At 36.0% G+C, this 27,026-nt stretch overlaps 1 protein-coding gene across 8 annotated transcripts; it reads left to right on the plus strand.

Moving 5' to 3' along the window:
* Positions 1-2,183: 2,183 nt before the first annotated feature.
* LOC107222895 (methyltransferase-like protein 22) lies at positions 2,184-22,997 on the plus strand. 8 transcript variants are annotated; one of them, XM_015662430.2, is made up of 8 exons: positions 2,414-2,507; positions 6,372-6,397; positions 6,492-6,526; positions 15,153-15,228; positions 17,479-17,604; positions 18,363-18,548; positions 21,977-22,144; positions 22,568-22,997. In XM_015662430.2, exons 1-8 carry the CDS (start codon positions 2,446-2,448, stop codon positions 22,855-22,857), a joined length of 969 nt encoding a protein of 322 aa, XP_015517916.2. In that variant the 5' UTR covers positions 2,414-2,445; the 3' UTR covers positions 22,858-22,997. The 8 variants fall into 8 exon arrangements, with proteins under 8 accessions (XP_046600675.1, XP_046600681.1, XP_046600677.1 ...); XM_046744719.1 differs by lacking the exons at positions 2,414-2,507; positions 6,492-6,526 and adding an exon at positions 2,184-2,366; XM_046744722.1 differs by lacking the exons at positions 2,414-2,507; positions 6,372-6,397; positions 6,492-6,526 and adding exons at positions 2,304-2,366; positions 3,564-3,771.
* Positions 22,998-27,026: the final 4,029 nt, after the last annotated feature.

Below are 27,026 nucleotides of genomic sequence, written 5' to 3' on the forward strand. Positions count from 1 at the left end.
TGATCGGTCGCCGTTTTTATGGGTATCGATCGTTGCGCAGAACGATCGCCTTCTTTAGCTTCTGTCAATTTCTGTGCACTTTCCTCCTTTTTCTAGGAATTAAAATTAGGGCACGACATTTTCGCCGCATGTTCGCCCGTGCTCTTAGCTCTTTAGGTATTACTTTATTGCAAGCTTTTTACATATGGTATAACGCTGTGTTGGTGCGGTGGTGTAGGCGTAGGTCCGTTGCACTGTAATTTTCCACTCTGCGTGGGCTTTGGTGTTGGGGCAGCAAGCCCCCTTGGCTACCGTGCTTCTTCCCCCCTTTTCGTGGGCGTTAGGACCTGGGCCGATTTTAGCAGCTATTTCCTAATATGGTGATCACAGTGCACGTGCGCTAGAGGTGACCCATGTTTCGTGGTGGATGTTAGTGCCGTGTGCATTTTCGGGGTCACGATGCGCTAGATTCTAGTCGTAGTTTACTTCTTAAATATTCTTACAATCCTGTTCGTTACAAAGTCTATATATTAAGATTACCATACCGGTTACTTGTCGTTTTGTTAGTTTTATAGCGTATAAATATGTAGAATTGCATATGTATTATAAATGATTACTATCGTTATTCACCTGGAGTACAATAGCGATTATTTATGAGACATAGTTGCAATTTGCTTGATATTATTAGGATTGCGCTGCTACGAGTATTCTCAGTTGTTGGTGTTATAACAATCGCAACAGATTTAGGGTATTTAAGAATTTGATAATTCGTAGTTTTGGAGCAGGTTTACATTTGTGCCTCTGTATAATTCTCTTCTGTAATTGTTAATTCTTATATTGATATAGATCGGCTTGGAAGGTATTGGAGCGTTGTTCTTATACGTTTGTTGATTGCCTGTTATTGGGCGTTGCCACGTATACATCTTTGAGTTTATTCCTTGGTGTCGTACAATACCCGTAAGGAGCTAGGGACGTGTTTTCTTATGTTTTGCCTCAAAACTGGTATCAGCTTTGTTCACGTGAAAGGGTTGATTGTTAGTGTATTGATATATTTATTGTAATTCTGTTTAGTTGTTTCGCCTTACAATATCATTCCGTGAGTTGATTTACCTTCAATCGTTTCGTCGTTAGGTTTCCTAATGTGTTCTCCAGATGGGGCTCTGTATGGCTCCACATTGGAGATCTGCATTACCTTCAAAACGCTGCACGTGTTGCCTACAATACGGCGTTACAGAGGAAAGTATAATACATGCTGGATAATTGCTATTCACAATTTTGAAGGTTTTGCAGTCTCTGGTTTTAAGAATTATTGCAGCAGTGCATCTATCTTTACATTATATCGGTTATACACGTATCTATGGTTTTACAGTCTTCTATACTCCAGGCTATATGGTATAGCGTAAGTTGCTTATAGTGTAGCTCTCAGCTCCGAATGCGCAAATGGCATTGTCGAGTGTTATATCATAATTGTATATAATGGTGTTAGTTAATTATGGTGTTAATATGACAATGGTATATAATAACGTATTATAATATTATAGCTCTTTGTAGTGCGAAGATCTCGTTACATGGTTTTTAAGTCTTGGTTAGTGAATTTCATAGTTATTTCTATCTAGGGATATTCCAAATACTTAGACAGTTGTTTTAATACCTTATGGTTACAAGATTCTCGTACTTCGAGTTTGGTTAGTTGATAAAAGTGACATTCAATAATAATAGTCGATAAAACATACGGATTTTCCGATCGGATGTGACAATGGCTCAACTTTTTGTAGATACTTTACGTTCCGTGACCAGCGCATGCGCCACGCCGTGAGACAGAGACAAAACTATATCACGGCGCTATCTCTCTTGGCTCGCTGCCGCTTTATGCCATAGAATAGCAAGTGCACGTTCCAATTATGTTCTGGTCATAGTTCTGTGGTCCACGTTCACATTTAGGGTGCTATTTCATGAGCAGTAAAAAGCAGCAGCAGCAGCAGTTTTCCCCTATCACTTCCGGCGCAAGTTTCTGCTGCTCGCAGTTCAGTTTCTCGAGCGACAAGCTTCAAGATCACAAGAAGCCAGGACCTATTTCATGAGCAGCGCTGCTGCTGCGTAAAATTACCAGACTGATGCTAGTGAAAACTAGTAAGTTCTAAACCACTGCTGCTTTTTACTGCTCATGAAATAGCACCCTTACCTTTGTTACCGCATCTTATGTAATTTCTTTAACCCACGTTATACAACCTGACGTCCTGAACAAGTGAAAATATTTTGGCACATCCTCTATTAGGGAATAGCCACTGGGAAAAAGAAGTGAAAATATTTACGCAAGAGTAACATACGTCGTTAAATGCGGAGTAATAGATTTGAAGGCCGTAATCTGGAAATTTGGAATCATTATGGTGAAATTTTGCTACTTCGTTATGTCAGGTCAAGCTGTGCAAACTGACCAAGATAACTTTCAAACGTAGTGCTAACTAAATGCCTGTTGAACTAATTGACATCAACCTCCGTGACAGTTCAGAATTTCACAGTCATTTTGCGTTAGTAATGTTTTTAAGGCCTGAGGAATCTTACCAAATCATTATTCTACGTTATTTTCAACCTTCAATGCGATGCTAATGATGAAACCGATACATATCAAATGAAAGTAGCTTTGGAGCTAATAGTGTGTTGTGATACTTAACATTGAACTGCTATAAATGATGTATGACGATCAGCACGTTCAAAAATAAGTCAGTCATGTATCGCTTGACTCTGACACAAGTTACATTGAATAACTTGACATGATTTCGGAATATCTCTTCGTATCTACGAAAACAACAATTCTTAGCAGTATCGTAGATCAACCGGGGCCTATTATATTTGTGTAAACATATTTTGTGATAGCAAACTATTAGAGAATCTTTGTAACAAACTGATACATCTAGAGATGTCTGAAATTTTCAGTATTCACCGACTTGTTGAAGTTTGGTAAATTGAAACTTAATACCTTTTCCCTAATTTGATTACGAGATAATCGAACATCTCTATTTATTTGTTAGCTACGATTATTTGCCTGTCAGTTGAAAAAAAAAACATTAAAATTATGAATAAGAACTTGGATTTTAAGCTTGATTGATTTTTAGTCGTTTGAAAATAGTTATAAAACTCGTAGGTTTGTTAGACTGTGTACTACAATGGCTTATTTTTTCAGGAAAACTATTTTCTGTAAATTCACTAGAAGTGATTTTGTTTTTAATGATAAATGTAATACTCCTATTTTATTTGAAATTAATATCAGTACAATCTTGAAAAATTGAATAGTCATCAATATGAACTGTGTGAAAATAAGTCTCTCATTGTGAGTGAAATTTTTTAGAGAATAGATTTGTCAATAAAATAAGACATTGTGGAATGAAATTGAACAAATCTATTAAATTTATAACTATTTTAGAGTAATTTCTAATGAAAAGTGGATTTCTGGGCTTTATATTATGATTCTAGTAATTATTTTTCTAGTCTTTTGAAAATCTTCGTACCTTACGAATGTGAACTTGATTAAGCCTTAAGCTTTTCAGGACGGGAATTTTTACGTTGAAATCGACCTTTTATTTTAGACGAAATTTGTGTATAATACCAATGAATTTCTCACGTGGAGTGTCTGACCAACCCAGTGGTCGAAATTTCGACCACTCCCGTCTGCAACGTAAAGTCCAATGTTAAAAATTTGATTTGGCGAGTTAGGAGTGCTTTCCTACGTAATTGGATACGCTGAATACGAAACAATAGTAAAAGATGTCCAGGACACATCCTTGACCTTGAAATGTAATTTTCAAATTTATTGCTTCTTCTATTTTAACCCGAAAATGATAAGAAATCCACCGCAAGAAAAAACAATGTGCTGATCTGCCTAGAAACTAACAGTGATCAAATATTTCGACTTTATATTTACCTTGAAGATGCATTTTACCATACGCAATACTATTTTTTTCGAATTCAGTGCACCAAAATATGTGGGTTTACCAATTTTCAGGTCGAAATACTGAATAAAAAATTTGACCTTGAAATCACTATTTCTAGGTCAAATATGCTTCCTAGAATGGTTACACTATTTTTCCTATATTCACCACATAATATTATCCCCAAAACAACTCGAAAATATTATGATACTTGAGTGGTCGAAATATCAACCAGTCCCGTCCTTAAAAGATTAATGTGCAATTATCTCGTGATAAAATACACGAATTATAGTATTGATTCTTGAATCACCAATTTCCTTAAGGGTATTCTAACACAAATTAACGTTTGGCTGTTGGTACATACATGTTCTCAGCCATTCCAAGTATGGATTGACATGACTTAATGAAAGATGTTTGTATTCCGAACTGTAAAAAGTTTGTACCAAAGTTTGAGAAGTAACAGAATTGCAAAACAAAGAATGTAAATGTCATAAGTCTGATTTTTATTCAGTCCACTGTTCAATTTCAATTTAAAAAAATATGCCAACATGCACATGTAAGTCAGTCCTTTATGCTGGCTGATAAATCTACTAAAGATATATGTTAGCCCTTATGTGCCCATCCGGGTACCCGGGTACCCACCACGTCATATTCTTGCTTGTAATTTTTTGAAATTTTTTTTTTTTCGATCTGAGCCTCTGGATCTAGAAAGTTTAACTCTTCACGAAGCTATATTTCGAAAAAAAAAATTTTTTTGCGATAAAAAAATTAATTTGAAGTACGATTAGTCCCAGGGGGCACCCAGGGTACCCGAGTACCCACTAGAGAAAATTTTGATATTTAATTTGATATATTCATCTGTAAATCAATATTAATGTTAATAAATGTTCCTAAGTGAGCAAATGCGACACTGCTAGGCCCTTGTATACTTGAAAAGGGATCTAACTATCTAACTGCTACTTCCACAAACATTTGGAACATGTGCTGCTCGATAAAGCCAATAGTTGACTGTGGAGCACTCGAGATCCCCTCCTTCGATCTTTCTTTATGGCAACTATACGCTACTTTTAAATGTACATATAGCTTAATTACTTTTTAATTGTGTTTACTTAATTAAGCAGATCGATTTATAATGATTCTGTTCATATCTGAACTCAAAAATTAATTAAAATTGAAGGTGGGTACCCGGGTACCCCGGATGCGCACATAAGGGTTAGAGAAGTTAGGGTGGTCATTTCCAACTACTAAAATATAGAGGATTGCCCTGACTTGCATTAGTTTGTGCTACATAATGCCGTAAGTCCCATGTCTAACATATTCTGGCACAACCATTAGTTTTTGATTAAACCAAAATGGCTATACCCGCGTAAGAAACTCGTTTTCTGACAATTGATGCTCTATTTTTCGATTCATGGAATTACCCGTACAACGTGTCACTAACCTGGCACAAGCCAGCACAGAGTGAAAAACTTCATAACATTGCGTGTACAAATTTTATCATGGTCAGCCAAAAAATGAGGGGAAACAAATTATTTTTTACGGTATCGGATCCATTTTTCAGGTAATTCAATTTCTTTTGCGAAACATTTTAGCATAAACCTAGTCCATTATGATACAACCATTAGTTATTACGAAAACCAAGATGACCATGCCAGCGTAAAATCCTTTTTCGAAAACTGATGCTCTATTTTTGGATTTCAGGACTTGACATTTATGGCACGGTGGAGCACAAACCTCCATACTTTTGAGATTTCCTTTTATCCGGCCCCTCTCTGATAACGATGTAACTTGGTATTCCAAATTTTTGATGATTAAAGTCCACTCAAATACTTTCACAGTTTTTCTCGTTACCTATCAATAATTCTTGAATTCCGAAAACCTGGTCAAGAAATTCTTTCATCATTAGTATGTTCGGTATCATTTGCGTACAGTATTGCGAAAAATGTCTGTAAAGATCAGGCACAATCAACTCAAATCTGTATGGATATTTAGTGTTTTTTTCATTGATAATCTACTGTCAAAATCTGAATCCTGTTGATCCAGTGGTTTTGGGAAAATCAACGGTGATGCGGGCAAGTTCACGAAAATTTAGCTCGCTTGAAGAGAGGAAATAGAATATAGGAAGAAATGGTATATTAAATGGCATCTAATTTTCCGAATTTCAATTAAATGACGCTAGTAATGTTGACATAATAGAAAATGGAAAAAAAATTACCGTTTCGGAATTTTTAAGTGACTTTGAAAAAATTGGGTTTTCGAAATATGATTATGTCCTTCATTTTATCGTGGTTTACTGAGTTTTAGACAATCCTAAAGTTGCGAAATAACGATTTTACCTCATGAGTTTTACGCAAATTAGGATTTAAAAATTTCAATACCAGCTCACAAAACTACACATGCTAGATAACTGATTATAAGAGAGAAGCCTATATGATGTGTGATAGAGCTGCCTATAAAATGTTTCAGCGAATCTACACCTACCTTTAGAAGAGGCAAGAAAATGTTTTTATGCTATGCCAAATATTTCGGAAACATTAAAAGTAGATATTTTGTTAAATCACGTTTAAGAATGTGTAAACTTTTCAGCAGCGAAGAATTGGGTGTATGGTCAGAACAGGCCGGTGAGTCGATTCACTCGAGTTCAATAAATATTTGAAAAAACATCAAATAAATTTCATAGACAGTGATAGTTACAGTTTGAGACTGAAAAATGCTGTTGTTCAATGCTCATCAAGGCATATTTAAACTAAATCAAGATAAAACAGAGTTCAATGTTTATAATTTAAATAAAATTATTGTTAAATGTTAATAATGCGTAACACTAAAAGTGACTGTAAATGTTATCAATATAGTTACTACTTGAATACGTTGAGTGCATGTTATCTGATTTTTTTAATTATTCATAATTCAAGAAAAGGATCAGCTAAGATTTTCGTTTCGGTCGATATTTTATTTATTTGGCATGCTTAATCGAGCCACGCAAGCCTTATGCGTCAGCATTTTCATACGTGTTAAGTTGGCTTCAGGCTGGGTTCCCCCCCGAACTCGAAACATCAGTGTAACTGTCGGACGGAACAAGTTAAAGGATTCCGAAATGCGTCAAAATTATTCTGGAATTAAAGACTCGATATTCTGCTATGCAAATTAAATGCTCTACCCCAAAGGGAGAAAAATCATCCCCGAACTCCAAAAATCGGTGTAACTGTTTGATGGAACAAGTGACAGGGTTTCTAGAGGAGTCAAAATGACTTCATGATTATTCAATGCCAACGGTGCTCATTCAAGGTCGTCGGTCGTTAAATTAGTAGGGATATCCAAAGGTTCTGTACCAACACTAGAGAAACGTATTATATTCAAATCACAACACCACAAGATAGCTGTGACGATACTCGTATATTTCAATTTATTTTTTTTCAATATTCCGGTTAGGTTTTTTATTTCTCAGTGTATCAATTGAGTAAAATAAAATAATTATGTTCAGTTACTCGATTCCTTTATTATAAACGCCGTTATCAGCGAAAGTAAGATGAATGAACGGTATATAGCCATAAAATAGTATATTGTGCGGTGAGTGGGCAAAAGTGACGATTCGACGACTCGGAGGCAAGTGCGGATATCATTTGTACTCAGAATCGGCATTGCCCACGAGTTGCACACGATATTTTTCACAATAAAAATGTAAAACCAGGTGATTATGGCCGCCTGTTGAAAATGAACAAAAGATGCTATTCCCAATGAATGATGTACGCGTCGGGAAATAGCTTAACGTATCTCCACTAGCGGTGAAATATTTTTCCACTAATGACATGATAATAATATACATAACTCAAAAACAACGATAAACTACAACAAATTAAGAAGCTCACCGGAAACGGAAACATGGATCCAAGTTCTAAACACAATAGACACAAATGAATCCACCGAATCATTCATCAATAGACTGAACGAGCACATACACAAGGCAACATCAGTATCGTTGAATACAAATACGAAATACAAAAAAAAAAAACGGAAATCATGGATAACTCAGGCCATCATCACTTCTATAAAGCATCGTGAAGAATATGGCAAGGACATCAGGAATCGTCCTCACAATACTGTGGATATTCAAGCATACAAAAAATATAGGAACATACTCGCTAAATGTATAAAACAAGCCAAGAATAATTTCTACGAATACCAAATTAGGAACGCCCATGGGGACCCGAAACATATCTGGAATATAATAAACCAAAACAAACCAAAAAGAGATGCTATTCCGAGGATAAAACTCGGAGGTAAATACATAGAAGAAGAAGAATCAATCACAAATGCGATGAGTGAATTTTTTACGAACATAGGGAATCCACTAGCTTCGAAAATCATAACCACCCCCAGCATTACTCCACTAAATTACCCTCTGCACAATAACAGGTGAACTGAGGAGATGAGAAAGATTAACGTGATGATAGCGGGGACCGGACGCCTCGTGGTCCTGTGTGTACACGGATAGGTTTCCGCTGATCTCGAGATCGATTTCCGCGGTCGTCCGTTAATTTTTTTCATTAACAAATTTTCTCTGCTCTTTAATTAATACATATGAGGTATTCCATGCCAACTGAGAGGTCATTTTCCCTGACCCCCGCCAATTGGCTTCATTATTTTTTATATGATTCTACAACCTAAAAAAAGCACTCACCATTTTTTACAGATTTTTCGTCTCAACCATTCTGTTTTAAAAAATGTTACAAACCCGTTTAAGGTCCTAAAAAAAAACGCCATTTTTCTTTTTTTTTTTGCAAAAATTCACATAATTTCTGGGTCCCAAACAAACATTTTTAACCATAATTCAAAGCGGAGAATTAATTTCTTGTATTTTTTTAAATATTTTTTTAGAGGAATAAATTTTCTTATTTTGTATATTTTCTTATTTGAATGAACTTCGACTCGTGTAATAGGCCGCAGCATGCAATACAAATTATGCTTCGTGTTGGCTACCCATACCTTCCAAGCAACACATACGACTTTATCTAACGAGTATGAGTGCGTGTAGTCAATAAAATCATATATACATTACTCCACCAGTTTACAGTTGATATTCAGAAAGCTCAATCTTTTTAAATTGGATCAGAACTGAAGAACTTACCAAAAATATCAAAGAATTTAAAAACATTACCTCATCAGAAGCAGACGGGAGCAGCGCAAGAACCATAAAAGAAGCAGCTACACACATTCTGACCCCGCTTAAACACATCTGTATTAATAGAATACAGCAAGGTGTATTTCCAGCCATTTGCAAAAAAAATCACAGTTACACTGATCCAAAAAAGCGATAGCGCAGAAGAAATTACCAACCACAGACCCATCACAATTACAAGCAACTTTGCGAGAATATTGGAGAAATGCATAAAAAAAGACTGCAAGTACTTATCGACAAACAATCACTCATTTCTGACAACATGGTTTCAGACCAAGGAAATCTACGCAAGATGCTATACACCAAATAACTACAAATATTCACGAAAACACAGGCAATGGAATGATAACGATCGCTATCTTCCTGGACCTAGCCAAAGCATTTGATACTATCGCTAATAACCAGCTACTAACTACTTTAAACAGGATTGGTACAAGTGGTAACGCGCAGAAGTGGTTTCAATCGTAACTAGTAAACCAAAAGCAGAGAGTAAAGGTATGATGCACGTATAGCCAAAACTCTGAAACGACATGCGTCATCCCACAAGGCACCATTCTGTCAGCGTTCCGATTCATCATATACGACGAGGATATTTTACAACACAACTTCCAATCCCAATTAATCTCTTACGCAGACGACACGTGCTCATAACAACAGGTAACACATGGAAGGAAACACTTTGAACTGCCGAATGTTACATTAGCCCTTATACCGACTACTCAATGATAGGCTTCTCACACTAAACCCGATTAAAACCACTTACATGACCGTTAGAGTCAAGAAGACAGAAAAACAGGATGTCGTAGATGTACGTCTCCAACTTCACACAACTGCGGGACAAGAGGAGACCCTTGCCGATGTGACATAATCAATAGAGTTTCGAACCAAAAATATCTTGGCATATTAATCGACAAAAAATGAAATGGAAGCCCCACATAAATTACGCCTGCGGAAAATTGAGAAAGCTCTTCCACCCACTAATTAATCTACGACCAATAGTAGATAAAAAAAAACTAGACAGGTATACTATGCTCTAGTTCACTCCGCAATTCAACATGACATCACGGCATGGGGTAGTGCTTTTAAAAAACATCTACACTCTCTAAACAAACTACAGAAAGCACTAATCAAAGCCGCGCTACATCTATACAACAGATACCCGTCGGACAAGCTTTTCGAAGACCATGAAATTCTTGATATACACCAACAGTACCTAAAGGACATTGCGACAAGACTCAATAGAAACACGGATAACATCAATAAACAAACAATCCAGCACAGACACACAGCAAGAGCAGTTACATTAGGTGCCTTCGAAATCGCTCGAATTCGAACCACTTTGGGACAACGACAGGAGAAAATAATAGCAAATAAATTATACAACAACTTCCCATCACATTTGAAAAACAAGCTCATTGCCACCGTCAAGAAAAAGCTTACCGACTTGCTAATCGATGCAGGCACAGGTTTTTACAGCAAACTGACAGAAAGCTACTAAGCCAATCCTGAAACCACACGAAAACACAAATGAAATTACTCGAAATCTCCCAGACACCCATACAAACTATTCTTTCTTCCTATATGCCCTACAAATAAGCTGTTTTAGAACTTATGTAGGACTTCCTGTCGAGAAATACCGCAAACGTCTCTGAAGCAACGTAACTTTAAGGGAAACAAAAAATATGTATGAATCACGAATCACTGGAATATATAAGTTTACACCTACATGCTGAATACATGTAACTAGTAATAAGGCATGAATGCCTTAATATGAATAAATACTAGATACTAAATACTAATGAGCAAAAACAGTTTTTTCCTACTAGTTTATTTGCCGATTCTGGGGCCCGCGAGGACGAATTAACCGCCTGGTTGCTACGGGATTAATACTTTATAGAAGCTTAAAAAATATTTACTGTAATATCTGAAGAAGTAACGAATACTCTCTAAGTTGAACCGTTCGCAAATATCAAATAGCAAATTATTAAATGAATGTAAGGTGAAGATGTCCATATTTCTGGTTCTGATCAAGTTATTCCAACGTTTTTTTTCAATTACGTGTCTCGAAAGGAGTCATCAGAATCGTTAAAAATATCCATAGTTATTTGAAAATTAATCCAGCTATTTACATTTATATTTACGGCCCATTTTGAAAATATTACTGGTTGATGTTACACTTTAAAAGTAGACACTGAAAACTAGCACCATGATTTTTTGGCACGCTGTAAGATTAATCTGCCGAAAGTTATCGGTGGATTTATGTGGACCTCTTATTATCGCTAAACTATGTAACGTAATCGGGTAAAGTTTCGACTAAAAATTCAAGGAAAGATTTTCTACACGTCTATCTAAAACTACCAGAAAAAAATAACGTCAAATTATAACATTATCGATTCTCAAAAAAATTTGGCGTGGAAAACAGGGCCAGATTTTTCTGGTAAACTTCAGCACATGTTCCAAGGCATCGAATATACTTACAAAAAAATTGCTAGTCCTACATTCTTCGCCGAACGGAGTTAATCGAATTCTGTACATTCCGACTGGGCCAACAGCGATGAACGACCTCGAGCGCAGGGCTAAACAGACCACCTAAGAAATGGAATAAATCACATTTCCGCGTCAAGGTGAATAAGAAAAGACGGAATCCAACTAAACCTTCGTTAAAAAACGTTGGAATACCGATTCGGCACATCACGAAGAAATTGTATTTCGCTTATTTCATGCAGCTAAATGAGAAAGAAACTTCTCACAAATTCACTTCCGTGTCCATTTCAGACGTTGCTTTAGTCATCCTTTACCAACCGAATTAAAATTTTGTGAAATTCGGGGAATATTTGGGTTAAATAAATGTAGAATGGTTGTTACTTTTCATCACCTTCGACGAAATAAGAAAATTATTTGTTTCGGTCGAAAATCACTTTTTCTAATTTCAACGAATCTTTACGCGTTCGAACCTCTAGAATGTGAAAAACAAGTTTATAGAAAAATTTCGGTCTGGATGAAGGTCTGTTGGTCAGTCGAAATCTTCGACGATCATCTTGGTCACCGTTTGATGAAAAAATTTGAAACTTCCAGGATTTTAAAACCAAATGATGGGCGTAAGAAATTGCCGTTGAATTTGAATTTCCGGTTCTACTGAAAATGAATCGATTCTCAATGATTACAATTAGTTGAAAGACTTGTACTTTGATCTCATGATTACTTTCTGTAAATTAACGATTGTTTTTCCGAGTTCATTGATTTATTCACACAAACTTTTGTCAATATTTTGTTTTTCAGAAATATAGTTTTTTTAAAAATAATTTTCAGTTAGGTAATACCTTTCCATTTGGTTGCCAAATCCGGTCAGTTTCGAGTTTTCCATCCAGCTGTTTTCCAGATCATCGCGGAAGTTGGTCCAACAGACCTACAGGCCCCCTTTTCGTGGTGATGAAATGTATCGCGAAAAAAACTGATTTTACCCACCTTATTTTTTGATGATTCATGAAGAATAGAGTGAGAAAATTCGCCAAAATTGGGAGATATCAGCTTTTTAACATCAACAGGGTTTGGCGTGTCATTTATTCTTCCTAATATCAAAGTCTACGCATCACCAGCGAGAAATATTACTTTATGAGGCATGCCCGTAAACTGAGAGTTTTTAAGCGACTACTCAAAACAGGGCTAGTTTTAAGAAGGCCTAGGTCGGCATCTGTAATAACAAGCATTAGGAAATTGTTAATCTCTTTGTCATTAAACTTAATCCTCGATACAAATTGAGTAAAGCGTACCAATAAACAAGAAAAGATATGGTTTCACCTTTGAAATGAAATGAAGCGATTTCTAACATGTCATTATAGATAACGACCTAGGCCTGAACACTAGGTACGAACATTATATTGAACGTTCCTGTTTTATTTAATTTTCAACTAATCGATTTTCAAACGGTTTTTTATGTACTTATAAGTAAGTAGATAAAAATAATTCAATCCGTTGCCGATTTTTGCGGCATTTCTGTGTTTTCTTTGTCTTTTCTTCGGTTCGTGTAAACCGTCTCTCTTTTCTTTTTTTAGTTAGTGCAATATTTTTTTTTGTCACGTACAACGTTGAGTATGGAATAAATATTTCAGTTCTGAAGAATCAACCCCCTCCCAAGGCTGAAACGTCGACATCATTAACCGTTGCAATTATTGACCTTCGACACTGAGCAAGTTACGTCCAAACATATACATATGTAGTAGAAGTTCTTTATTTAACGCAATACTAACACCGTGATTTGTATCTTTAGCGAAAATGGTAATTTTTTTTACATAACTTTGTTATGCCTGGCTGGTTTTGCCCGACCCTCGAGGTTGTTCATCGCTATCAGCAGAGTCACGTTGCATACCATTTTGGATTACTCGCGTGGACGCGGAAATGCCATTGGCCCATTTTTTTTTTGGGTGTTCGGTCTTGCCGTACGGGCCGGTGCTACCCTACACATATATGTAAGTTTCCTCTCACGAGGAGAACTCGCCGACTGTAACCCACAGATTTACACGAGCTTCGCAGAATGGAATAGTAACAAAAGTAAACGAACATGTATTTCAGCTAATCCGTAAACACTCGACCGTTTCCGAGAAAATAGCGGTTAAGGTTTCGATGGCGATTCATGAGTCCGCTTGAGCGCGGCGCAGTGTTAGGTTTAAAAATAATTGGAAATAACAACCGTATTATAGCGAGTAGATCGATTTCTCTGTTTATTGTTGCATTATTACAGTTCAAGAAAATCCGGTGCATTCCTCGGGGTGATATTTATCAGAAAAACATTCGAAACATAAAAATTGTGTATACCACAGGCAACGCACGAAGGTACTTTTGCCGCAGTCACATTTCTCGATGCGAATATTTTCTTGAAAAGCAACGTCATTGAAAATTGGTAAAAAACCGCGATCCGGTGATAATTTTGCAGCAAACCATTACGTACCAAATTATTTTCTCAAATGCTGGCGCCTGCAATTGATTATGAATCAAGGCGTGTATTTTAATCACGTCACGTCTACTTGTAATGTAAGACAACATTTTTAGTATTTTTCAATGACGTTGCTTTTCGAGAAAACATTCACACCGTGAAATGTGACTACGGCAAAAGTGCCTTCGTGCGTTGCCCGTGGTATACAGAATTTTTATGTTTCAAATATTTTTATAACAGGTATTGTCATGAGTTGGTAACAATTGGCATGCCTGAGTTGGCAGCACTGAAAAGAGTCAGTTCTCTCCTGCCCGGGCACAAGCGTGCACACCATGTATTGTGTACCAAGAAAACCTGTAATAAATAATATTGTTAACTCTTACCTGATTGATCAATAAATAACCTACAATAAGCATAACAGGTATCACTCTGAGGAATGCACCGGATCTTGTTAAATTGTAATAACGTAACAATAAACACAAAACTCAAGGTACTCCCTATTATACATTTGATATTTCCAATTATTTTTAAATCCAATACCCTGTAGCGTATTTCGGTAAAGTGGACAAATGCTTTGGAATGATGAATGTAATTTCGGATTCTCCTCGTAAGTGTGTTTACGAAAATTTGTGAAACAATTACCGGCCGGCTAGTTATTTACAGTATACAACAATACTGTACCGCAAAAGTTTTTGCTTCTACTTATCTTTGAAAAGACTCAGTCTTATTGTACAGAAAAAAATTGTGGCTACTACCAGCTTTCGTCAATTTACAGCCCTAATGAAAATTCCATTAGCCGTGGATAGAAACGTACAGAAAATGTGCCAAAAACCGTAAAGAAACGAACGGAAAACTGATTATGTGTCTGCTTTCTATACGGGTTTTGGCACATTTTCTGTACGTATCTATCTGTACCTAACGGAAATTTCTCCAGGGAGGCTAATCCAGCATACAGTTACAAAGCTAGCAGTATACCACTGTGCATCGGGTCGTTTATTAGTGATTCTGTGCCTAGTGGCTGTAGTTTACCACTTTTGCGTGCGGGTCTTCTTGGAATTCTAACACCCAGCCAATATCAATTGAACATACATAGCGATGAATTACAATGAACCAAAATAATAATGCTTTATTAACATTATAGATGGAAGCGCATAAAGTAACGTCGGAAATTCATACAGAAAATGACAATTTTTCTGTATCGTCGGAGGAATTAGGCAGTAAGTATTTTACTATATTGAATGATCCATGGTATCCGCTATTCCAATACGAAGTTGAAGTAAAGTCAATCATCGTTAGCGTTGTTTGTTTTAATTCATGTCTAAGCTTGCGAAATGATGATTTTTCCTAAAATGCATGTTTACATTAATGTTGTGAACTTTAAACTCATGTTCAAAGAGCTCTTATTTTTTTATCGTTTGCATTTGTGTGAATTCTTGATGTCCAGATGTACATTGGAATCCTGATTTTGTTCACACAAAGATACCTGTCGTAGAAATAGTACACTACGATATGACGGCGACATGATGGGTAAATACACAGACTGCAAGACAATTTTCATTTCAATCGCATGGGATGTTTTTGGTAAATATTATATTTTCGAGTATGCCCAATCCAAAAATGATACCATTTGCGTCCATCGCGTAAAGTATTTTTTAAAAATACAAGGTCTTTGCATAAAAAAAGCATATCAACAAGGAAAAAACCCAGATTTCATTACAATGAACTGAACAATATTTCTTATATAATTAAACAAACAATTTCTTCGTGAAATGTACCTAACATTCCGTGTTCGTACTTTTTGCCTATGAAACCTTTCTTTTCTATTTCTGCTTCTCTTTGATACAACTCCAAACACGCGTCCGCTTTCCATTTTCTGTTGCCCTGTTTGTATTTATCCTTGAATCTTACTTTAATACGTATTAAATGGAAGTAAGAAATTTCTTTTACATAGGATTTTTAGAATCAAGAATAGGATACCATATTTCAAGTAAAACGGGAGTTTCACTCTAAATGAAACTACAAACACGAGTTCAAGAAAAAATCTGACGTGATGGAATTTTTGCAGTATTTTTCTCGGTTTCAGTGAGTAAAAATCAATATATAAACAGTATAAAAAAACCTGTTGAGTGTTTTGGTTGCAGACCTGTCTTATAAATGAGTGCGATGTTTTCAGCATGAACCCTCGTCGAGGCAGAGTTCTGAGAACATCGCATTAGCCTAAACGCTTCATGTCGTACGCGTATCGTACAGTATTTTTTGTAACACATGCACGATTATCGCCTTTTTTCTACCCAAGTATAAAGTGAAAGTAGCTCTTTTACGACCGGCGATGCGATAAAAGTCAATAGCGGATGGAAAAGTTACTTCCGAACTTTTCTACTAACAATAAGTATTGGTATACTATAAGTGAATCATACTTATTTAAATTTTTTGATCAATGCGATTTGATCCCAGACTTTTGGTAAGAAAACACGCAAAATCTATACAGGTGTTACAAAAAATATTGTGTTCACCAAAGGCGAGGAGTCAATTTTGCCCTCGAGTATTTACATTACTCGTCTCTGGATCGCGACACGCACTCGCTTCGCTCGTGCTAGCGAGCCTGCGATTCGTACTGTGAATTTCTTACGTGGGCAAAAATGACCCATATCCCGCCCTTGGTACACAATATACCATTTTGCAAGGAGTAAGCGGAAATTTTTTGTAACCACTACATGACAAAGTTTCTTGTCCGCACGTCGTATGTAACATGAACCTTGTCGCGCAGGCTATACATGCGCAGAACGTTGTACGCACATCTGATGTGGCACGGCGAAAAAGTAGTACAATATGACCGCTCCTAAACCACAAAAGAGGAATTACTTCATGCATGTGTGATGAAAAAATTTGGATCGCGTAGACTTTGCATTTCACCATACATAACGTGGCTGCAGTAAGTACCGTTTACGTACTTACGTAACGAGGCTTAAAAAAAAGTCACTGTTCTGCAATTTTATAATGACCTCGAAATAGCTGAGTTTGGAAAAAATATCAGTAGATACATACATATTACTTTTTTACGGTTTACTGAATTTTGACAACATACGTTCATGCAGAAATTGCCTCCATCATCATGCGTAAACTGTATACTTGTCGGTGGGCGTTGTTGACAAATCAGAGTTCCAATAGTGCCTTCCGATACAAGTGCAACATGAGATGCGATCTAGGTGCGTGCTCAAACATCTCACGAACCCAACGCCTCATGTCGTAAATGTATCGAACAGTATTTTTTACATACTCAAATGTAAAGATAGGCGATCTTGGCCGCCTGTTGAAAATGATCAAAAGACGCTATTTCTCAATGAATGATGTGCGTGTTAGGAAATAGCGAACCATTTCGGCAGACCTATGAACTTTTCGTGTAAGAACCACTGGGAATATTCTATACATTAACTAACAAATCTTCAAAAATATTTTGAATCTTACAGATGCCATTTCAAAGTTTTACTTTAAATACCCTCGATGCTTGACGAAAAACGGAAAAAATGGACTCGAGTTTGACAACGACGGAGACCCTATCATTGATCGGCAAACACAGGGAGAATTAATTATAGGTAACTAAAAAATTGATGGTAATGATTTGAAGTATTTCACCATGTTTTTTTTTTTTTCTTCTTCATAAGGACTTGGTTACCAACAAAGACTAGTGTGGCATGTACCATATGAGTGTGATTTTTAGGATAGTTTTATGTACAGTAACATATTCCAAGATTAAAAGCAATCGATTATTGTGATTTCATATGGAGTATTTTTCATGTGTTCAACCACTTTTTCCAGGACTCTCTCAAATATCGCTTATAACAGACCATATTTTAATACATCTCAAAAGAAATCTCGGTGAATTTCTTTGGATTTTAAAATCAACCCTTAAATAAGATTAATTTTTTTTATAATCCGATCATGTAACTTGAATTGGGTAGGTCTGGCAAAAAAAGTGTTGTTTTTCACTGAACTTTGTCATACAATAAAACCTATATTTGTTATTTCTATTGCAATGGGACAGCTTTGATGTAAGTCTCAACTTTATATAATCTACGGCAGTATGAGTCTTAAGTTAAATATGAGTTTAAGTTTGAGAAAAATTTGATCACGTTAAATTTGAAATCATTCAACTTACCTGCAATGAGGTAAGATTGGGCCATCCGGTCATCTTGTCTTGCCTATTTAATCAGAGAGGCCAAAAGAGTATTCTAAAGGAACCGCAAAAGGTGCATTCAACATAGTAGCAATATAATCTGACATGTGGGTCTCCATGACTGCAAAGAATATGTTTTTTACCTTCATTAACGCTTGTATTTTTTTTTTTTTTTAGAGCACAGTATATCGACAGCACTAGGACTTGTTGGCCTTCAAGTATGGCGTGGTGCATTTTTACTCGCTGATTACATACTGCACAATGGAAAACTATTTGAAAATCAAGTCGTCCTAGAGCTAGGGTCTGGTGTTGGCCTTACTAGCATTATAGCCGGAATGTTGGCTAATGAGGTTATATGTACCGGTAAATGAAATTCTACTTGAAACACTCATACTCAGACACACACACAAACACACGCCAATAGGTAAAAATATACGCTGCTTGTGTAAGTATAGTGGGCTTTTCAAAACTTGTTATGCGTAATTTCTATCTAGACCGCCTTCTTGTCACATGTATATAATTAGAACTGGCCTTCGATTTTAAAGAACATTTCCTTATTTGTAGTCTTATTTGGGCTGAAAGGTCGAATTAGCAGCTCCACCTTTCTAAAATTATTTAGTTGAAAAAAATTTGAGTTATTGGGCAATTCCAGGTGTTATTGGAGGCAAAGTAATCTTATTATCTCTGAGATTCAAGTTCACATGATGAGGTGCGAATTTTTTTTTTTCAATGTAAATAATAAATAATAAGACTTTATGTCAGTTCATTCCTATTTTGCATACGCGACAGACACGTTGCAATGTTTTTTTACACAAGGCCACGTGGCGTTTGATTGTATAAGAAGGGGATGTGCCAGATGTGAAAGAAAAATCTTGACCCCGATTTACCGCTAGAATCGAGGTTCGACTGTTTTGTGCATATAGTATATTTATCCACTGTACGGCTATTATCTCTGTGCGGACTTGACGCATTCTTTAGACGTATACGATTTTAACGCCACCTGTTACAAAAATAGGTTTAGGCAAAAATCGTCCTGAAAATCGCATGTATACTTAACGTGTTGGATTTTGACCGGTTCCGGAATACACATATTAGCAGCGGGGTGAAACTCAATGCTTCAGTATGGGACCCTTATTCGACAACCTAGTGCAAAACATTACTACCTAAATCGAGCTGGGTGATGAAGTAATCAAAGGTTAGTAAAACTTTTGAGTTTTCCCCTACGTATGTTGGTAACACAATTTTTTCGCAGCGTACTCTTGAGATAGAACAGTAAACAAATTCCATGGTTTGTTATTATTATAATCAATGCTAGTCAATTCATACTAGTCAATTTCTTTTCCAACAATTCTTATTGTTGCTGTGGTTATATAATGTCATAAGTTCTTAAATAAGAAAGTGGAAGAGGAAACTTGTGTCACCCCGCTGCGTATTAGCGATCTATGAGAAGTTGGCCTGCGACGTTCGAATTTATTAAAAAAATTTACGTCAAATCATTGCGCCCTAATTGTTCTCTAACTTGCTTTATTATTTGCCCCCACACGATTTTGGAGAAAATCGAAAGAAATAAAGATGTATTTCCGGGAGCCGCCAGATGTTTCGCAGATTTTTAAAAGTCGTAGAATTTCCAAAGAATTTATGTATCAAATAATTGATCCTCAATTGCTCTTATCTGCTTCCTAATTTTTCTTATTTGCTACTAATTGCTCCTAGAACGCTCGTCATTGTTCCGAAAATTTCGTAATTTCCTACTTCATGGTTTTTGAGTAAACTGGGAAATAACGGAGGAACCAATTTGGAGGTTGTGTCGTCGAGCAGCAAACTTCAACTGGAATTTGTTGAAGTGATAAATTCACAGAAATGATAAATTCGGCCAAGTCGAGGGTGCTTGTAATTGCACGGCAATTCCTCATCAATTATCTACCAATTTTGTAATTTTCTCCGTCGTAATTTCCGAGAAAACTCGGTAAAACGATACCGACTCATTGCGTGGTCGAAGGTCGAATTCCGGCAGAATCGAACTTGTATACCTGATGAAGAAATGATAATTTCGCCCTAGTGCATAATGATTGTAGTTGTTCGTCGATTGTTTATACGTAATCTGTCAATTTAGTCATTTGCTCAAGCTTGATTATAGAGAAAACTGTAAAAAACTGGAGGAACTGGTTTTCAGGTTATGTCGACGAACGGCGGATTCGAAATCGTAAATGTATCCCCGTAATTTGGTTCGGTTTTTATGGCCCAATTTGGATATTCAACTTTTCGATGTGACTGCAAGATTTTATTTGTTCGATTTTCAATTTATTTATCCTGCATGAGGTTGTAATCATAGTTTTCTTTTGATCTCCATGTTTCTTTTTCCCGTTTACTATTCTTTTGATACCTTTTATCTTTAATCTTTGGAGGACGGGAACACCCGTATACGAGGGCGACACATGATCGACACTTTACCCGTGATAGTTTTGACATATTAGATACCTTATTTAAGCATTTTCTGAAGGAGACCAACAATCCCAAATCCTCGTCCTCTAAGGGTTGAACTCGACTGCCAGTAACTCTGTTTATCGTATTCATCTCTATTTTTTCTGTCCTATTCTCCGTTTTCCATCATCGTCGACAAGTCCTAATCGGACAGAAAGTACGAGTCTCTAAGAAATAAACAAAATGTACATCAGTGTTACTGCTCGAGACGGGAGGTACATTTAGGAAGTTGGAAAAAACGTGATTTTCAAGACATTTTTTTTTGATTTAGAACAAAGCGTGAAGCCCAAAATGCTGTACGATTTACCTGACCCGAACCCTTGTTATATGTTTTTCACATAATGACGGTACTGGGAAATGAGTTTATTGTTCTCTATTCCTGCATTTATTCTTTGAGTTCGTCAAAATTCGTTTACACTATATTTCGAAAAGCTATACATAAAAAAAAATCATTTATTCTATGCATGGGTTGTACGAAATGGAGTGTACGCCTTGCGTAGACACTTCGCAATACTTTTTTTTAAAGCTATTTGCTGGCCTTAAAAATACATGAGACATTTTTTGTGACCAAATTTAATAATGTTTCATTTTGATACCAATCTCAATTGGTCTCCGAGCCATGGGAAGCGAGATATTCGCAAAAAACCGAATTTGTTGACCTTTGACCTTCAACATTTATTTACACTGGTGTGATCTCGTTCTAGATTTTAATGTATTTTTATAACGTCAAGATTAAGCGATTAAAAAACAAATATTGGAGGCTCTATTTTTTGGAACAGAAAATCTAAAATGACTGGACTAGAATGTGGAAAGTCGAAGGAACCTGTAAACTGGACCTAACGAACTAAGAAAATTGAATGAAAAATTTTTATTAGAGAATTAATTTTACATACACAAATCGATTTTGTCATTAAAATCGTTAGGTTTTTTCAAAACTCGCGCAAGTTGTTCTATTTTATACTTTTATTACACTTTTATTGGTCATCAGTGATATTTATGCTTGAAAATAAAGAAAAAAACTTATTGCAGTGTCGTAAATGTATGTGCCACCTTAAAATTACGTGTTTTTGCAAGCACACGATACGTAATTTCTATTTCTTTCTTTGAAATGCGTCGGATTTCCCATGATCCATCGTCTTTTTTTTGGATAATATTCACTGTGTAATTCCTTTAATCTTGACTTGCTCCAATGATTCTTTTCTGTTGAGTACTCTGCCCGCCGTTTGCTACACCGCCACACCGCATTATTATCACACACATACACTGTAATTGTAACCTGTTCCATGAATAATTTACGATTGAGTTTGCAGATGTGAATGTAGGTGGGATCCTTAAATTAATACAAGGAAATGTGGATAGAAATAGGGTTTATATTAAATCTCCGTTTCTGGTTACGGAATTGAACTTTTTCAACCTGAACTGGCCGAAAACTTTACAAGAAAAAATTGATGCAGCTTCAATTATCCTAGCAGCAGATGGTAAGTAGTATTTGACACCTTATGTAGTATGTGACGTCACTCTTGTTATTATATTTATGTTATTTTATATTATTTTAAAATACGATACTTTATAATGATGATGAATATGGAGAAAATGTTGTACCTACTATTTCTAAGATTCAAGTATATAAACTCTACTCAAATATTACGTAATTCTTTGTTGTCTGAACATATTTCAAACCGTTTTCCTCCTAATTTTTATCGGTGTACAGAGTTTCTGTGTAATCGAATATTACATGACACACTAAATGGTCAAACGAACTTTCCGAACTGAAGTTTGGATCATAATTGTACTAACTTTTTCGTCCTCAAAATCACTGTCTAAACGAGAAAAGTATAATCCTTTTAGGTAGTCCTAAAGTCAAATATATTACATATTCATTGCAACTCATTTTGTTACAGTGATTTATGATGACCAGATAACGGATGCGTTTGTGAGAACCGTGATGAAGTTGTTGAACTCGCGGTTGCCGAAGGCAATTTACATCGCCTTAGAGAAACGGTATGTGTTTACCATTTCAGAACTGGATACTGTAGCGCCTATGTACGAGGAGTTTTTAAGATGTGTTCAACGATACAAAACTAATTGGAAGATTCAATATTTGGATATAAATTTTCCACAATATTTTAAATATGACAGAGTAAAAGAGCTGATACTGATGAAAATTGAAAACAACGTCGCTAGTATATGAAAAATGTATTAGACCAAATTTAAAACGAGTATATAACTTAATAATGCTAATTACAGTTAGGTCAAATTTATAATTACGCTGTGTCGTAAGTAAGAAAACTTAAATGAGAATATAACAATAAAGTTCTTTTTTCTTTTGAATTTCTGAGCCTCGTTCTAATTCTTATCTAACTATGAATTGAAAATGGGTGAATTCGAAATATATATTGTGACACCGGATTTTCCATACTCGGTTCACCCGAAAAAGTTTGCAGAGAACTTATCGTGTTCACGATAATTTGGCGAACCGCAATGAAAGCTGAAAAAGGAAACTCACCAAAGATATCGCCAGATTTTGTTGGGCGCCTGGTGTAATCAACACGCTTCTCAATTGTCAAATATTTTTACTAATCCTCGGCTATAATCTGGATACATTCGGTAGGTCAGTACCACGGAGAGGGGAGGGGTAATAGGGGATTATTAGAGTTCTAATATTTATTCATAGTACTAACCAAATAGAGCGGAGTTGGATAAACACTAAGGGGTTCTTTATTTTGGTCGTTTTGGAATTCTTTCGATTGCACCCCAAAAATGTGTTCATCTTATAGGGAAAAAAATCCCCTGTGAATATAAAGATCTTTGGACAATATTAACGCATGCCGGGAGACGATTGAAATTTTGAAGTAGAATACAATGAAATTTTCGATTTTTTTTAATTTTTTTTTTTTCATCAACTAAAATGGACTGAAAACATCAATTTGATGCTTGAGAACGATGTTTATGTTTCCAGCTAAACGTAGGAACAAAATAATTTGGTATGAGCCCATGTATTCCATAGATAATGACACTCAATTTAACCATAAAAATTATTGTTTTGTGAACTATAAAAGAATTTTGAGATTCAATATACTTTATTTTTTTTCTTGTATTAAGTTGGAAGTATAAACATTGTTCTCAAGTATCAAATTCATTTTTGCACTCTATTTTAGTTTATGAAAAAAAGGTAAATGGCTGGCAAAGATAGGCGGATTTCAGGGGTAAATTGACTGCTTTGGGTTACATTTGGGGGAAACCTTTAGTTTTAGTGTACTTACAGGGGGCCACAATATGGTGCTTTTAGGGAAATATTTGTTATATACCGGTATCTGAAAACAAAGCGTGCATGTTTAATTAATGCTAGATTTATTTACACAAGGCTGGAAAATCCTGTAGTCACTAACATGTTGCCAAATTTTCCCTACAATTTACTCTACGTACGAAGCCAGCGCACTGTATAAGTCTATATTATCAATGATCTGAAATTATTCCAAGTCATATAAGCTGAAAAATACAATTGACTTTCCGATAAAATTGTGAAGCGTCAACTTGGCGTTGGCACAAATATATGTAAGCACGATCGTGTAGTTGTAATTACTGATTTGCCGCTCGTTATAAATGCTATCAAACTTTGTGAAGTACAATAAAGCATCACTGATGCCCAAATGGCGGAGTATTGGAACTTGATATTCTGCTAAGATGTAGTTTTCTATGGGTTTTATTTGTTTTTTCATTTATTTATTCATTTAGAAGGAAGCCCAACAGGCGAACCCAGAAAAGGCAACAACAAACACATACAATACAGTAGCAAATATACACATTGTGCACTAAAGAGTTAGTAAATGTTATCTAACGTAAAAAGAGAGTAAAAAAGCAAACAGTATTAACACAAAAGAAAAACAGTGCACTTAAACAGACTAAAATCAATAATAGTACACATAAAAGTATGCTCGAGTCTCAATTCAATATCAGTTATGTCAGAGAAAAAACGCTCGTGCCATGCTGAGGAGGCAGCTTACGCCACCAGGGTCACAGATGCCAGGAAGGCTGTTAAAGTTAATACAACTGATATAGGGCGGAGAGTAAAGCTTGGACGGCCTGAAACATGCCGATATTTAGGAGTTTTGTTTTAAAGAAAATGGAAACCCTTAGAGCAATTTGAGTTTCAGCACTTTATTATTTATAGATTAAAGAACAGTTTAGAATTTTTTCATTGAAATTAATAATAAAACGGCAGCATGGTGCGTATATATATAAGTAGCAAATGACCACATTCTCAATCCGACGGCACAGATTCCTCAGTCAATTTTTACCCGATCGAAATTTTGACACAATCTTCAAAACTTGGTTATCGATTCGAGTTTGTCCCTAGATTTTTGAATTTCAATCCCAAAATTTGTTCAACAATTTTTTGGTAGAGAAATGACATTCTTTGTTCATAACCGTATATGTTTGGAAAATTTTTTTTAAGGTCTTTTTAACTGAAATAAGTTTTACTATCTGTTACAAGTTGGACAGTGATGTCACAGGATGCACCGGCGCAAAAGCCCTCAAATTCAAAGTCGTTCGCTATTTATATTCACCATGTCACCATTTTGTCATAATTTCAATGGAAAAATTCAAAAATATTCTTCAAACTATAAATAATAATAAAGCCCTTAAACTGAAATTGTTCTGAGTGTCTTCATTTTCTTAAAAAAAGAAACTCCTACAAATAGGTATGATCTTAGACTTACAAGCTGTACGTACCCCCCCCCCCCCCCCCCCCCCCTGATAAAACGCTATCTTTGCTTACAAATTATAATCAAACACTAATGATAGCAACAAGATTTGTGAAAAAAAAGTTATAAATTTCAAAAGTTGAAACATTAACATCGTCAGAAAATCTGTATACTAGTGTGGCGGACACCCGCCACCAGCAAGCCGGCGAAAAACCCTTAAAATATTTCCGTTTCTCCATGTGTATCTTTTTCTATAGTTCTTTACAACTAACGTTCGAGTGTCCAGGCCTCGCCTCGCTAGCCGAGGGCTAAGGGTTTAACCGCGCCGGAAATTTCCCTACATGTGGCATTTATGGCGCGACGCGACCCTTGGCCTCGACTCGGGGGCGAGCCTGCACTTTTTCCTCATCTGTAACCAGTCTTCGCCACGCTCTTGGCACATAAGTACCTATCAACTCGTTTCGCTTATTTTCCCTGCCTTCCGCATTTTCTACTACGCCATCCGAACTGTGTAACCCGATTTTTCTGGCAATAAACAACTTGTAAACCATATTCTCCGGCGTCATACAGTAACTAACCTCCCGACAGCACCACAACTAGTATAATTCGTCTTATTTTCTAGCTTTCTTTCTTTCTTTTTATACTGCGCGACATTTCACAAAGAGCAGTGCGCAGGGGCATGCATTGGTGCCGGAACAATGTTAGGCGATATCTTTTTTCTCTTTCGATAAGTTGGAATAAATTTTGTATGTACAGATACTATTTAAATAGATTAAAGTAGTGTAAATACAAAAACGAAACACAACAAATTCTAAATTTTTGCATATATGTATATATGTGACAGCAAAAAATAGAAAGCAGATATAAATTCGGCACATGAAAACCTTCATATCTATAATATTTTTTTTGAAGGAAGATTTTATTGCAAACCTGTGTTATCACTACTGACCCCGCAATGAAATATATAATATTAGGAATCCAAGAGCTTCCTTTGAATCCAGGTGTTAACGACAGATTTCATCACACCATTTCCGCAAGCTCCATTTTTCAGCATTAAAATTGCTCCTGCAATGAAGATACTGGCAGAGATACCACCCGAAAACGACCGCGCTGTGATTGGTCGAGCGCCTGCCCCACCAATCAGCCAATGATTCAGATTTGTGCGCCGACGTATGCTAGCTTGTAAACGCTAGATCAACTTTGTATGAGATAATGCGAGTATCAGTTCATTCTGCTGTTAGTATTCCTGCCGACTGCAGTAAAGTAAAGTCGAATTTTGCAACAATTATAAATTATGATAGCGATATCCCGCAGTTTGCGGGTAAAAAGAATCGAAAACATTAATTCTATCGAATCCGTGAATCGATCCGTGTCGTCAGGGCAAAATTATCGCCATGTCTGATTGGGATGAATGAAAACTTTATTTTTTTGAATAGTTAACTTCACTATCATTCATCGGCATAGATACACAGGCATATTTTTTGTTTAATAATAAAAGATGGAAATATTTGATGGTATGTTTATCTTCAATGTTTGATTTGAGCTTATGTCGATTCTGTTACCAGTTTAAAATATAAACATGACTCTATTCTGGTTACTAATAAGTGCAGTGTAATCTAGTATAATATTGATTCATTACCCTTGTAACTACATT

This window comes from Neodiprion lecontei, chromosome 7, assembly GCF_021901455.1.
Source record: "Neodiprion lecontei isolate iyNeoLeco1 chromosome 7, iyNeoLeco1.1, whole genome shotgun sequence".
Classification (NCBI taxonomy): domain Eukaryota; kingdom Metazoa; phylum Arthropoda; class Insecta; order Hymenoptera; family Diprionidae; genus Neodiprion; species Neodiprion lecontei.